We start from the raw sequence: 14845 nt of genomic DNA, 5'->3' as shown, positions 1-14845 counted from the left end.
TTTTTTTATAAAAGATGGAAATGTGTAATAAATATATGGTTTAATATGTTTCTTCTCAGGTTTCCTGAGGGTTTTGGAAGCAAATGGCCTATAGTCTTGTTTAAGCTTTTCATCTGGAATTTCCCATTTCAGCTTAAGCTTCCTGGCCGTGAATGGCAAGGCAAGTCCAAGGCCTCATTTCACAGGAAAGAAGCTGTGGCCAGAGGAGGTGGCTGCCCAGCGCACACGGCTCTCCACGCGGTCTCCTCCACCAAACCTCCCTGCTTCCAGCCGGAGCCAGGAGGGCCGCGCCCGGACGCCCAGAGCCGCGCTTTCAGGAACATGCCTGCCTCTGGCTGAGCTCAGCTGCACTCAGCTGGGAGGCTCCAGCAGAAGCGCCGCACACCACAGCGCTGGCGCTCTGGTTTCATGACGCAAGCACAGCCGAGCGGTGACAGGTGCTGAGCTCTGCACTCCGTGGAGTCTGAGTGCCTGGGGGGCCGGCTCCCTGTTCAAAGTGAATGGCATGGCTGGACCCTGGGAAGCTGGTCACTGGAGTTGGGGGCTTCAAAAGTCTTCCTGGGTCCAACAGCTCCCTGAGGCCTGGATGCTGCTTTAAAAGCAGGAAACACTTTGATTTTACAGTTTCCAAAGAGTTCTGTCTGTTACAAAAAGCAGAGGAACAGGTGGGGGCTAAAACCTACCCCTTCCCTCAGAGTCTCAGCATTGAAACAGGTGTGTGGGCATCAGGCCCGGGGGGCGCGAGGAGCAGGGCCAGGCGGCTGCAGGAAGTCGGCGTCACAGCTCTCCAAGGCCGAACCCCTTCCTTCCTTTCTTTCCCCACAGAGGTGCTCTGAGACCCATTCCCACACCCCACTAACCTACGGTGCTGTGGCTGGGGGAGGCAAGCCAGGCGTTATTCCTGGTGACACCTGTTTGTGGCTACTGCTCATGGCGGAGGCCGAGGCACCTGCATAACCAGGCGGGCACTACACCGACAGCAACCTCCTGAGGAGTGTGGGCGCGGTGCTGCCGTTTCCAACAGAGGCCCCACTCCATTTCTTTATTTACTTTAAAAAATACATATTTTTATTGATTTCAGAGAGGAAGGGAGAGAGAGATAGAAACATCAATGATGAGAGAGAATACTGATCGGCTGCCTCCTGCACACCCCATACTGGGCATCGAGCCCGCAACCGGGAATCGAACCATGACCTCCTGGTTCATAGGTCAACACTCAACCACTGGGCCATGCCGGCCGGGTGGAAAGGCCCCATGTTAAACAGAAAGCCAAATGCTCCATGGTCAAGATGAAGTCCCTTCAACGGTGCTGGTGAAAGCAGAGACATGGCTGAGCGTCCATGACGTGCCTGTCCTGCCCCTCCTCCAACCTTAGGGCCACCACTCACAGTGGGCCCTGCCTGTCCTCCAACCTCCAACCTCAGGACCCCGCTCTCTGTGGGCCCTGCCTGTCCTGCCCCTCCTCCAACCTTAGGGCCACCACTCACTGTGGGCCCTGCCTGTCCTGCCTCTCCTCCAACCTCCAACCTCAGGACCCCGCTCTCTGTGGGCCGTGCCTGCCTGTGGATGAGGAAGCTGAAGCCCTATGGCTGGTGTGAGTCAGGATGGAACCCAGTCCGTCAAACTGCAAAGCACATTCCTGTTTGCTGTGCCTCCTTCTTCTCTCTCTCTGCCTCCCCCTGGTCTCCATTTCTTCACAATTTATACCAGAAGCTTCTAATGCCTGATAAACATGGAAACACTTTATACACACACCTCCTGTACCATGCATGCTACGAAACACCATTTTTCTTTTTCTTTTTTATTATTTTTAAAAAATATATTTTATTGATTTTTTACAGAGAGGAAGGGAGAAGGATAGAGAGTTAGAAACATCGATGAGAGAGAAACATCGATCAGCTGCCTCCTGCACACCCCCTACTGAGTATGTGCCTGCAACCAAGGTACATGCCCTTGACCGGAATCGAACCTGGGACCTTTGAGTCCGCAGGCAGACGCTCTATCCACTGAGCCAAACCGGTTAGAACTCTATTTTTTTTATTGTTGACATTATCACAGATGACCCCACCCCCTCATTTTTCTTTATCTGCACAATTTTCAGAAGCATTCTGAGAGGCCAAATGGACCCGAGGAGTCCCCAGTATTTTCGTTAACTGCCATTTAAGAACAGTTTTTGACCTATAAGTGTAATAGTTTGAAATTATTCGCTAGGATATAAAATTGGGTGAGATCAAAGCCAGGGTTGAAAATCAACCAAAATGACTTCCAGCCTCAGGAGCCCACAGCCCCACTCCTGCCGGGGACACGGCACACCGCGCCCAGCCCCACACCCCGCAGCAAGGCCGGCAGAGCCGCACACGGGAGAGACCGGGCCTGTCCCTCGAAGAAAGGAACACGAGACCCACTGAGGTCGTGAGCCAGCCCCGGCCAGGAAAGGCCCCTCCTACACTCGCCACGGGAGGCCTGCAGACTGCTCCCACGCTGGCAGAGGGAGGGCAGCCATGACTGCGATATTACATTCATTCCAGGAACATTATGCCATCGAATGGGGACTCTCCCCTCCTACTTCTGGGGCAATGGGAGATACCTGCAATACCACCAACAATGACACCAACATGCCAACCAACCCACCACCTCTCCCCTCTCACTTCTGAGCGCAGCAACCCCATCGCGAGTTTCCTGAAGCAGAGAGACTTGAAAATCTCTAAAATTCTACCTGGACACAAGTGTTCAATCAATAATCCCAAGTCAACACAGCTGGCTGGACAATGCAAATGTGTGTGCACCTGCGGCGCCTCAAACGCGGTGGGTGGTGAAGGCCAGCCTGCAGGGCACCGCACCGTCCGGCGCTCGCGGAGAGCACGCTGGGGAGCACTAAGGCTTGCTGTGGTGAATGAGCAGCGAGCGGCGCGGCAGCACAATTCTGAATCGCAGGGTTCATCAAAAGAATAACAGAGGAAAACGGACAACAGCCAACAAAGCACTCGACAAGGATGTGTCTTTAATTAGCTTCCTGAATCAAACCCACTGGATCGCTGTCCTTCTTGATGAGGAGGGTGCTGGGTAGGGACAGTCCTGTCTCTAACCCTGACACTAGCGATGCGGGCTCACTCACCTCCTGAAAACCCAATGAGCGGCACACTGCCCCCACCCCTCAACCAGGGAGGGGGGAGGGAGGGGGGAGAGAGAGGAGGAAGGAAGGAAAAAAGAGAGGGAAGAAAAGAGGGGGAAAGAGAGGAAAGAAGGGAGGAGGGAAGCAGAAAAGAAAGACAGGCAGACCCTGATCATCTTAGGGACTGAACGGGGCCGTTACAAAGAACGCTACTGCTATGGAGCTGTGGCTCTAAGGGTTCCTGGGAGGAAAAAGCACAGGGAGGAGGAAAAGAAACTTGCTGATTCTTTTCCCAAAGGAGATGGTAGTAACTCACTGAAAATTATCTTTAACTTTCTTAGGATATAAATACTTCCGAGATATTTCTGAGTGAGAGCAAGTTCTGGGGAAAGGAAGTCTCGTATGTAAAAAAAAAGGTACCATTCCAAGCATCTCCGAACAGGCTCCGTCTCTCGTCTCTCGTCTCTCGGAGTGCTTAGGAGGAACTGTGTGAGACAGAACACCGCCCTCCTTGGGCCAAGGCCAGCTGAAGGGCGCTGGGAAGCCGACCCTGAACCTGACCACCCAAGATCCTTCCCTCAGGAAGGCTGAGACTGGGACAGAGCCCGGAGGGTGAGTGCAGAGGCAGCCCTCTTAGCTAGTGCCCTGGACAGAAGCAAAGCAAACCCAACCGCCCACAGCATCTGCTGCTACAAGGCTCATCTGATTTGCCTTTGTTGCCTGGAAACACCAACACTGGGTGGAAACAGCCTCCATCAGAATCAGGAACCTATGCAAATGAGATGACATTTAAGCTTATTTCTTCATCTTCTTTTTGTGTATATTTTCCAATTGTTCTACAATGACCAAGTATTACTTTTAATTAGGAAAAGTAATACTTACTAAAATATTAACGATGTCATTTATTGTCCTGTAATTAATAAGAATCTTAATAATTGTATGTTTCTATGTTGGGACAGACCCTGGGGTAGTGCCCTCTTGGTTTTCTTTTTCCCAAAAATATGTCTGAGGAAGAAGAGTAAAGACTTGACAATAGATGAGGGAAGGAAGCTGCAATTAAGAATGTGCTGGAAAGGCAGGCCAAGACCTCACATTCCCCTCTGATAGGTCAGAGGTGCTGGGTTCTCTGAAATCTCCCAGCTCCTCTGGGACCCAAGCTGGCCCGAACGATCGCTTGAAGGCAGAGAAGTAAGTTGGGGACTCCCAGGGCGAGGTAATAGGAATGACCACACTCCGGAAACCCCCTCTCGGGGAGCCTGGGCTTCGTATGTGGATGTTCGCCCGCCAAGGGCAGGGCTTGCTGAAAAGAGCCTGGTCAGCCCCCACTGTCCAGCTTCGAGCCGTGAGAGGCCCCAGGCAGGGCAAGGGCCGGGCAGAGGCGAGTCAGGCCTCAGCTGCGGATTTGTGAGCGAAAGAGGCGCCGCGGTCACTCCACACCACTGCATTGTGGGGTAGTTTCTCAATCAGCTACAGTTAACTTCTGAGTTGAGGTTACTTCCCTTGCACTTCCCTTAATTTGTTCATTGGTTGCAAAGGGAGAACGGAAACCTTTTGTTCCTCAAGCAAATTACTTTGGAATTGCTTTGAAATTCCTTTCCTCTTCTGACCCTACTCATATTATCGCTTTAATCAGTTATTTCATCAAGTCTAGAAACTTCTGCTTATTTATTAAGAATTTTTAAAATGTGGCCCTACTCAATCTAATTAATGAAATAACTGTTCTCCTCTTACACACGAGCTACAGGCCCCGCTCAGGCCTAAGGCACGGCTTGTGCTCTCCATCCCGGAACCGAAGGTGGGAGAGCGGGCAGGGGGCGGCCTTTCCACTGCAGCTCCACGGCCGCCCGAGGGCACTCCCCTTCACTGTTACTCTTTCTCAGAACTACCTTGGCTGTGCTTACTGGTTTGTCTTTCCAGGTGAATTTTCACTTGTTTTAAGTTCAAGAATAAAGACATCTTGTTGGGGTTTTCATTGGAATTGCATTAAATTTAGAGATTAATTTAGAATAATTTACTTTAAAAAAATGATTCTTCCTCGTTTGATCCCTGTTGAAGGAATTAAGGGTTGAGGCCTGAAAAAGAGTGGACCCAGCCCCGCTCACACCCGTGGTGAGGACCAGGTGTGAGCCCGAGGGAAGGGCAGAACAGCCTCTGTCGATGGAGCTTTCTAACGACAACGGCTGCTCCGTCTCAGGACCCGCAGGCGGACGCCGCACAACCCCTCCCTAGAGGCAGAACCCACAGGGCGCTGCCATCAGAAGAGTGGCTGCAGCTGTGTCTTTCCCGCTTCCTCCTTCTTCTCATCACAAACACTGGAGTCCCCCCACGTTTCCTCCCTGGTCTGGTTTCACAGCAACTGCCCCAAGCCCAACGCCTTCTAAACCGTCCAGTTAGGTCCACACCCACGCCAGCGCCCTCGCGCCGCCCACAGAGGATGAATGCTCAGCCTGGGGACGCGGGCCCTCCACAGCTGCCCCAGCAGCCTCTGCGTCCCTCGGCCTGGCTCCCAAGACTCTGCCACGGCCTGGCCCCAGGTCAGACCCAGGCTGCGCCCCAGGTTCTGGAGAAACACTCTTCTGCAATTGTCTCCGCCTGCTTTCCTCCACAGCCTTTCTGTTGAGTTGATGACCTCATTTTCACTACTTTCACTTGTTATCTTGCCTTACCTTTTCTAAAAAAGGTCATGGTCCCATGACTCTCATCTTGCCTGACTTTTTCTAAAAAAGGTCATGCAGATATGCTGGTTCCACTCATCCTAGAATTATCCCATCACCCACTTTTTAGTAATCCATTAGCACCCTAAACCCACCTTCTCCCAGCTGAGATGATCTATCTCTGTCACCAGTCACCCAAGGAAACAGGAAGGAAACTCCCAGGTCAGCTCTCCAGGCTGAAGGTGGAGCCAATCATGGCTTAGTGGGTAACCACAGCTGCAAGCCTCCTCCAGGCCTCTGCGCGGTGCCCAGGGGCAGACACCATCACGCAGCCTGGTCCCTGGCGCGGGCTCACCACACACAGTGGAGCAGGCGGGGCAAGACAAGCGTGAGTCTGGAACGTGGAGGCCTGAAAACACTGCAAAGCCTGTTTTTTGTTGCCTTTGAGCTGATCATCTGATTGAATACAGCCTTGGCAGCTGAGACGCAAATCCCTCTGGGGAGGAAAAGAGACGGAGTTGCCTAGCGCCCCCTCCCAGGCCCTCCGCCTGCCCCTGCAGCAGCTGTGACTGCGACTTCAGGCAGGAACCCACTCTCTGGCTTTCAGTTTCCTCATCTAATGAAGCCGCTGCATATAGGAGTGGTTTTGAAATGAGCAGCGTGGAACCTGTCTTCCAACCACAGTGTCTGCAGAGCTTTTGCTAGAGTTTGAAAACCACAAGATAAAATGATCTTTTGCACTCTTCCATATAAGCCTTACCCTGCATCGTCTGATACAATAGCCACTAGCCACACATGGCTATTAAAATTAGCTTAAATTAAGTAAAATTTAAACTTCAGTTAGCCACCTTATACGTGCTTAGGAGCCACATGTGGCTAGGGGCCACCATATTGGACAGCACCACTCTGTGCGAACACACACACACACACACACACACACACACACACACACACAAACACACACACACACTTCCTTCCTCTTTTTATGCAAACGGTAGCACGCATCCTGCTTTCTGCCTCCACTTACGAAGATCTAATGTTAGGGCCTTCACAACACACAGAACGAGTGAAGCTCAGAGACTGAGAGATGGATTATGAAACCAGACAGACAGACCCTGGCGATCACTTACTAGTTGCATCAGTGTGATCATTTACGTACCTTCTTCACGCCGTGGTTTCCTCACCCTTACAGTGGGCATGGAGCAGGCCCCTCCCAGGACTGCAGTGCACATTGCACGCGCAAGTCACATGGGAAGCATTTGGAGTAGCACCTGTCACATGGTGAATAGTCAAGAAATACTAGCTCATTTTTCACCACCATTAGCTACTTCGTTCTCTTCTAATGGTCACGTAAAGGTCATCATAGAATGGATACAACGGGCTGCTTACGCTGTTTCCAGTCTTCTGTAACTACTCTGCACACACGTGGGATGAATTACGCTGGATTCTACCAAACTGCCCTCGAAGAGGTCCCCCACCTTGTACGTTAGACACCCCACCCCACAACATGATGGCTGCTCACTCCCTACACATTCCTAGGAGGATCCACAGAGTTCAGAAAACTGCGTGGTTCTTTTCCACGCTCTGATGCTCCAGCATTCCAACTGGAATATTTTTAGTAAGGGAGAATCTGTTTTAAGGGAAACAGCACTTCCATATTTTTGGATGTGCTTACTATGAAAATAATACTGCAAGGGGCCAGAAACAGAATGCTGGGAAACCAGCTAGAACTGTAAGAAATATGAGCCATGCTCTGTTAGCCAGGATTGGTTTATTCTGATTAAAAAAGGCACGTTCTACCCTGGCTGCAGCTGCCCTGGAGACTTCCCCCCATTTGGAGCTGCCTGTCATCATGGAAAGATGAACAACTGAGCTGCAGAAGCCAGAGTCGCCAGCCCTATGAAGGTCCCTAGTCCGTTTTGCACACCCGCAGGCCTTTGCAGACCTCCAGCCTGCTCACCTGTTCACTGTCCACCTGGCACTCCCTTTGGCTGTTTCCCCTGTAACCCCAGCCCTTGCACATCACTAAGCCCTGTGAAGACCCCTAGTCCTTTTCATATCTGTACACTGCCCTTTGCCATATAAGCAGCTGGCTAATGGAGGGCTGCAGAGCAGATTTCTGTGGCCAACCTGCTGCTCTCCCATATTGCCAGCAATATTGGAATAAATGCTCATATATGATTCAACCCTGTCTCTGCTTAATTGGCTCGAGTAGTGACAGGCAGTACGGACCCACCGTTTGTCCAGTTACAACACATGAAAACGAAATAATTTGTTCTACAGAATTTAGTTCCAAGACCAAGTTTAATTTATGCTGGACAGACAATCTTCACCTCCCACTTCCCAGAAAGACGGGATTCAGTCTCTGAAGTCATAAGCGTCTGTGGCTAGATAACGTCTTTTCCCAGATGAACATTTCATGAATAAGAGAACAGCAAAAACATCCTGCAGATGCTCCCAGGCTGTGATTGCTTAAATAGCCCTCATGCTGTCCTGGGGGACTGAGAGCACTGCAGCGAACTCTGGGCCCATCGCGGCTTGGCGGTGGAGGCGCCACACTGCAGCCAGCTGCTGGCCTCGCTGGCCAATGGCCCGGGGAGGGGTTGGGAGTCGGGGAGAAGACAAAGCTCTGAAATCAGCCTCAGGAGAAACAATCTCACAGGGCTCCATCTGGAAACCTGCTTTTACTTCCTGAAGCTGGCAGGACACCTAACACTTCTACACACATGAAAAGTGTGTGCCCTGGACACATTGGGATGCCGATGTTTCCTTTAAATAGTCATCTCGAGGCAGAAGACTCCGCTAACTCGTGTCAAGACCTGTAAGTGGAGTCTGTTCTCTCTAAAGTTCGCCAGGTCCCGCCCTCAGTTCCCCAGCGTTTCCTTAGAATTCAGCAGGCAGTGACTCCCTCTGCCTCCAGGGTGGCTGGGCTGAGGCCTCCTGCTGGATTCTGATCTTCCCAGATGTGCCCGGAGCTGGGCCTCTGACCAACAGCCACTCCTTCAGGGCGAGGGGGTGGGGTCCCTGCTGTCCTGCTCAACCTACGCCCAGCCTCCATTCCAACCTGCTCCCTACCTGTTACCCTCTTACCTCCGGTTCTTCAGCACCTACTTTATGACTTAAAGAACTCTGGAGCCCCGTCCTGGGTGAGCAAACACTCTCCCTTTCCTTCAGGGCATGGAGGGTTTGCTCTCCCAGGCCTTCCTGTAGTGGTGCTTGGGGTAGGGTGGAGGGGACTGCCTTCTATACCTCTGAGACAGAGAGGAAAAACAGAGCAGCTACCTTCCCATGTGAGAAGGGAGACCCTCCCACAGACTGCAAACATGGGTCTAGTTCAGTCTGCAGGGCCGTGCGACGTTTCAAAGCCACGGTGGTGAGTGGTCTGCAGAGCTGTGCTTCTGGGAGACTGGGGCGGCCCTGCTGTTAAGTTCACCCAGGAGGACCCACAAGGGTGTTGAATGGCTGAGGAACTACAGCACAGATGGACCGCAAGGACGCGGTGCTAAGTGAAATAGGCTGGACACAGGAGGCCAGATGCTGTGTGATCCACTCAGATGAGGTCCCTGGAATCAGTACATTCACAGAAGTGAAGCAGAAGAGAAGGTGCCTGGGCTGGGGGCGGGGGTGGGTGGTATGCTGAATGGGGACTGAGTTTCAGCCTGAGGAGATGGAAAGGTTCCTGAGACGGAGGGAGGTGAAGATACTAATGCCACTGACATTAATTCCACCGGCTTCTTTAGCCCTACACATTAAAACTTTGATTTTGATGGAAAATGAATACTCCAATTTGATAAGAACTGACTGTAGCTTTAAACTTCACATGATCACCCATTTGCCACTCAGATTCTTCGGCAAGGATGTCTGAGCTTCCCCACCTTCAACCACATGCCTCAGCAGGTCGGTGAGGAAGTCAGGAAAAAGAAAACCAGTTATAAAAGTATACGAAAAAATTGCCCTAACCGGTTTGGCTCAGTGGATAGAGCGTCAGCCTGCGGATGGAAGGGTCCCGGGTTCGATTCTGGTCAAGGGCATGTACCTGGGTTGCGGGCACATCCCCAGTGGGGAGTGTACAGGAGGCAGCCGATCGATGTTTCTCTCTCATCGATGCTTCTAACTCTCTATCTCTCTCCCTTCCTCTCTGTAAAAAATCAATAAAATATATTTAAAAATATGTTTTAAAAAAGTATACTAAAAAATAAAATAAGGTAGCTGAAGTAAGACAAAATATACACTAATAAGCTACAAGAAATGTGACTGGCTAAATCCTGTTAGAGGAATTTTCAGGTTACACATAAAGCTAAACTATAAGAAGCACACCTACAGCAAGCAACGCAGGAAAGACTGAATAAAGTATAATGATACATCACGCAATAAAAGCTGGACAGAAATGGGACAGTGATATCAGTATAAACATGTACACTTTTAGTCAAATGGTTTAACTGATATAAAAGGTAAAACCTATCAAGAAAATGTAAGAGCCACAAACCCTTAAGTCTGATTTCAAAACATCTAGAGCAAAAACTCTTAGAAATGAAATGTTTTGACAAAAAACACAATCAAAGGAAGAGACTTCAATGCACCTCACTCGGATGTCAATGGATCAGCTGGCCACACACTGAAGTCCCACCTCGGGCCCAGTGGGCCTCACCGACACCGCCGGCAGCTCTGGGTCATTCATGCTGGGTCCCGGGACACCCAGTGGGACCCGCTTTCCCTCCGTGTAACTAGGAGGTCCTTGCAAAGACTTATCCATACAAAGGGCATGCGGTTCAAGGAAAATGTGAGCCTTCACTTCTAGGTAACAGGAAAATTGAAACTTCCATTTTTTAAAAATATGTTTTTGTTGATTTCAGACAGGAAGAGAAAGGGAGAGATAGAAACATCAATGATGAGAGAGAATCATTGATCGGCTGCCTCCTGCATGCCCCCCACTGGGGATCAAGCCCACAACCTGGGCATGTGCCCTGACTGGGAATCGAACTGTGACCTCCTGGTTCATGGGTCAATGCTCAACCATTGAGCCACACTGGCCAGGCAAAATAGAAACTTCTAAATGAGAGGTTCCCCAACTTCTCCGCAGCAAAATTTCAGAAAAGTCCAGGCTGCCATTTGTCAGAGGCAGCGTCAGAGTCTTGTGCCCCAGAGTGTGACAGGTACCTCCTGGCAGAGAGCCAATCCCCCAGGCATGCTGGAGAAGACGGCAAACACGACTGAACTTTTTTTGCTATGTCCACGTGATAGGGTTTGTTTGGTTGGGGTTTTTTTTTGCTTGCTAACATTATAACCAAAAAAATCAGGTCTTATTAACACAAAACTTTATTCACACCTAAACCAAGCAAAAGCCAAGTCCCTTTATTACTAGCAGAGATTCCCCCAGGAATAATATGCCATACTAGATAGCAGGTACGACGACTAAGTTGGAATTCTGCCCCCAGGAATCTAAGAATGGTTCCTCAACGAGGAAATTAACATATAATGTAATACATACATAGTTCATAAATGGGTTAAAAGAGAAAACACCTTATGGATTGCTCAACAAATGCCAAAAGTAATCTGATACGACTGTCCTATTTCTGGATTAAAAAATATATGTATATCTATATATTCTATATAATAAAAGGCTAATATGCCCTAGCTGGTTTGGCTCAGTGGATAGAGTGTTGGCCTGAGCACTGAAGGGTCCTGGGTTCGATTCCAGTCAGGGGCACATGCCTGGGTTGTGGGCTCAATCCCCAGTGGAAGACATGCAGGAAACAGCCGATCAATGATTCTCTCTCATCATTGATATTTCTGTATTTCTCTCCCTCTCCCTTCCTCTCTGAATCAATAAAGATATATATATTTTTAAAAAGGCTAATATACAAATAGACTGAACGGAACAACTGAACAACCAGTCACTATGACGTGTGCTGACCACCAGGGGGCGCGCGCGGAACATGGCGGGTGTTGGCAGGGGCAGGATAGTGGAGCGCCAGACCAAGGCTGGTGGCTGTCATCGGGGAGAGCATCTGGTGGTTACTGAAAATTCTTTGCTCCTGTGTGCCATGGTCCTGCCCGGCGCTCGCACCCACAGCCGGCGCTGGAGCCGGTCCTGATCGCTCAGCGCTGTCAATGGGTGTGAGCTGCAGCTGCCAGCCCAGATAGCCCCTGAGGGCTTCTCCACCTCCCCCTGCTCCTGAGGGTGATCGGGGCAGCTGACGCCATTCGCACCCACTGACAGCGCCAGCCTCACTCGCACCCGCTGCTGGCACCGGCCCCAATCGCTCCACGCCGTCAATGGGTGCGAGTGGGGCTGGCACCATCAGCACGTGGGAGTGGCAGCAGTGGGAGCAGGGCTGCCGGCAGACAGGGGACCGGGGGCCATGGTGGGAGGGGCTGGATGGGGGCATGGAGGATGGGCCGAGCCCCGCCCCTATGCTCACCCCAGCCTCGCGGCCCACAGTTCCTTTCAAGGTGCACAAATTTGTGCAATGGGACCCTAATGTATACGTATATGTATATGTATATGTATATGTATATGTATATGTACGTATTTGTACATATATATTTAAATCCTCACTCAAGGATATGTGTGTTTTTTTAAATATTTTTTTTTATTGATTTCAGAGAGGAAGAGAAAGGGAGAGATAGAAACATCAATGATGAGAGAGAATCATTGATTGGCTGTTTTCTGCAAGTCCCACACTGGGGATCAAACCCAGGCATGTGCCCTTGACGGGAATCAAACCTGGGAAACTTCAGTCCGCAGAACGATGCTATATCCACTGAGCCAAACTGGCTAGGGCAAGGCTATGTTTCTTATTGGTATTTTTTGTTGTTGTTGTTGTTGTTTTCTTTTTTAAAAAGAAAGGGAGAGAGAGAGAGAGAGAGAGAGAGAGAGAAACATTGATGTGAGAGAGAAACATTGATTGGTTGCTTCCCATATGCACCCCAACTTGGGATCAAACCTGCAATGGTATGTGCCCTGACCGGGAATTGAACCTGCTACCTTCTGGTGTGCGGGATGACACTCCACCCGGTCAGGGCTGAGAGTTAATACGTTTAAGGTCTAACAAATTCTGAGACTTCCAGGTAAAGTTGGCAGATTGGCTCAGTTGATTGGAGTGTCATGCTGTACACCAAAAAGCTTGATTCCTGGTCAGGGCTAAAGCTAGGCTGTGGGTTCGATACTGCTGGAGTGCACACGGGAGGCAACCAATCTATGTATCTCTCTAACCCAGCCGTGGGCAAACTACGGCCCGTTTGAAATGAATAAAACTAAAAAAAAAACAACTGTACCCTTTTATGTAATGATGTTCACTTTGAATTTATATTAGTTCACACAAACACTCCATCCCTGCTTTTGTTCCAGCCCTCCGGTCCAGTTTAAGAACCCATTGTGGCCCTCGAGTCAAAAAGTTTGCCCACCCCTGCTCTAACCTCTCTCTCTTTCTCTCTCTCTCTCTCTCTCTCTCTCTCTAAAAATCAAAACCATATCCTCAGTGAGGATTAAAAAAAGATTTTGACATGTGCTATGACATGGATGAACCTTGAGGGCATTATGTTCAGTGAAATAAGCAAGTCACAAAAGGACAAATACTGTATGATTCCATATATATGAGGTGCCTAAAGTAGTCAAATTCATAGAAAGAGAAAGTAGAATGGTGGTTGTCAAGAGACGGGGAGTTGTTGCTTAATGGGTTCAGAGTTTCAGTTTTGCAAGAGGAGAAAGTTCTAGAGATTGTTGCAAAATAATGTGAGTATCCTTAGAACTAGTGCATTGTACACTTAAAAATGGTTAAGATGGTAAATTTTGTTATGCTTATTTTACCACAATTAAAGATTTAAAAATTAAAATGATACAAGAACACGATGGCAGAAATAAAACATTTAATAGATTTGGGAAGATGAAGTTAAGGAAGTGTCTCAAACAAAACTGCAAAACAAAGAAATGGAAAAAAGTTGAAAAGAGATATAATTAGAGGACCAGGCTAGGAGGAGTTCCGGAAAGAAAACAGTAGAAATCACCAACAAAATCATTTAAGAAAACTAAGTCATGAGTTATCTTATTGAGGAGGTGCAGCGAGGGCCTGGCGGGTGAGGCACACCCACCTGGAGTTTTAGAATGTGGACCAGCCAGGGTCGCCTGCAAGCCCTGGGGACGAACCAGCCAGGGTCGCCTGCAAGCCCCTGGAGACAACACATTACACACAAAGGACTGGGATGATTCTGTTGGTGCGGCCACACTGGAAACTAAAAGGCAATGGGGCAATGCCTACAAAATTATAAAGGAAAGTACTTTATGGCCTAAAACATTTTATCCAATGAGTCCATCAAGTGTCAGGGTAAATAAAGATGCAAAGTCATAAACTTTTATCTTCCATGAGTCCTTTCTCAGGAAGATACTGGAGGAACCAAAACAAGAAAGAAAAGAATAGGACATGGGACACAGGATCAAAGACAGCGAGAGGAGAAACATTAAAGGGACATCCCAGCACCAGCCGAGCACCAGCCCAAGGGCAGCCGAGCTGGAGAGACTGCCTCCGGTGAGACCGGTGCTCTGCGTAAACCACGCACTGTGCCACCCAGTCAGGCCCAGTGTGCCGCTCTCATCGTGCTGGGAGTGGTGGAAACCCTCCTAAAACCCAAGTTAGCAGATGCCAATCAAGGCTGACGCTGAAAACAGCCTCTGTGAGGACAGCCATCTCAGGCCTGTCACTCACTCTCCTGCAGAGAAACAAGCTGCCAACAGCCTCTGAGTCCTGTGTTCTAGACCAAGCATGTCAAACTCGCGGCCCATGGCCAACATAATGGTATGTAAGAAACATTTTAATAAAAATTTCATAACTTAATTTTTACAATATCCAGTTATACATAATCTATATATAAAAAAGCCTAATATGCAAATTGTCACCTTGGGAGTTTGACCAGGAGTTCGATCACTCGCTATGATGAGCGCTGACCACCAGGGGGCAGCGCAGAATGAAGGAAGGCCCTGGCCAGCAGCTGGAAGGCCCTGATCGGTCCTGATCTCCGGCCAGTCCTAGGGACCCTACCCATGCACAAATTTCGTGCACCAGGTCTCTAGTTATTAAAAAAC

General features: G+C 49.5%; 1 protein-coding gene across 9 annotated transcripts in view; it reads right to left on the bottom strand.

The window, feature by feature from the left end:
* The window catches only part of SPECC1 (sperm antigen with calponin homology and coiled-coil domains 1), a 229979-nt gene that overhangs the window by 18111 nt on the left and 197023 nt on the right, over positions 1-14845 (bottom strand). Inside the window, exon 14 of one of the 9 annotated variants that reach the window (XM_014542867.1) lies at positions 6926-7037. The exons of 7 other annotated variants lie outside the window; for them this stretch is intronic. In XM_014542867.1, the coding sequence (XP_014398353.1) occupies positions 6931-7037 (107 nt within the window). In that variant the 3' untranslated portion in view covers positions 6926-6930. Of the gene's footprint in view, positions 1-6925; positions 7038-14845 lie in introns of those variants that run through there. One more of the 9 variants, XM_014542868.1, reaches the window with a different exon arrangement.

Source organism: Myotis brandtii, unplaced genomic scaffold (assembly GCF_000412655.1).
Source record: "Myotis brandtii unplaced genomic scaffold, ASM41265v1 scaffold314, whole genome shotgun sequence".
Taxonomy (NCBI): Eukaryota; Metazoa; Chordata; class Mammalia; order Chiroptera; family Vespertilionidae; genus Myotis; species Myotis brandtii.
This window is presented reverse-complemented; position numbering and strand designations above follow the sequence as displayed.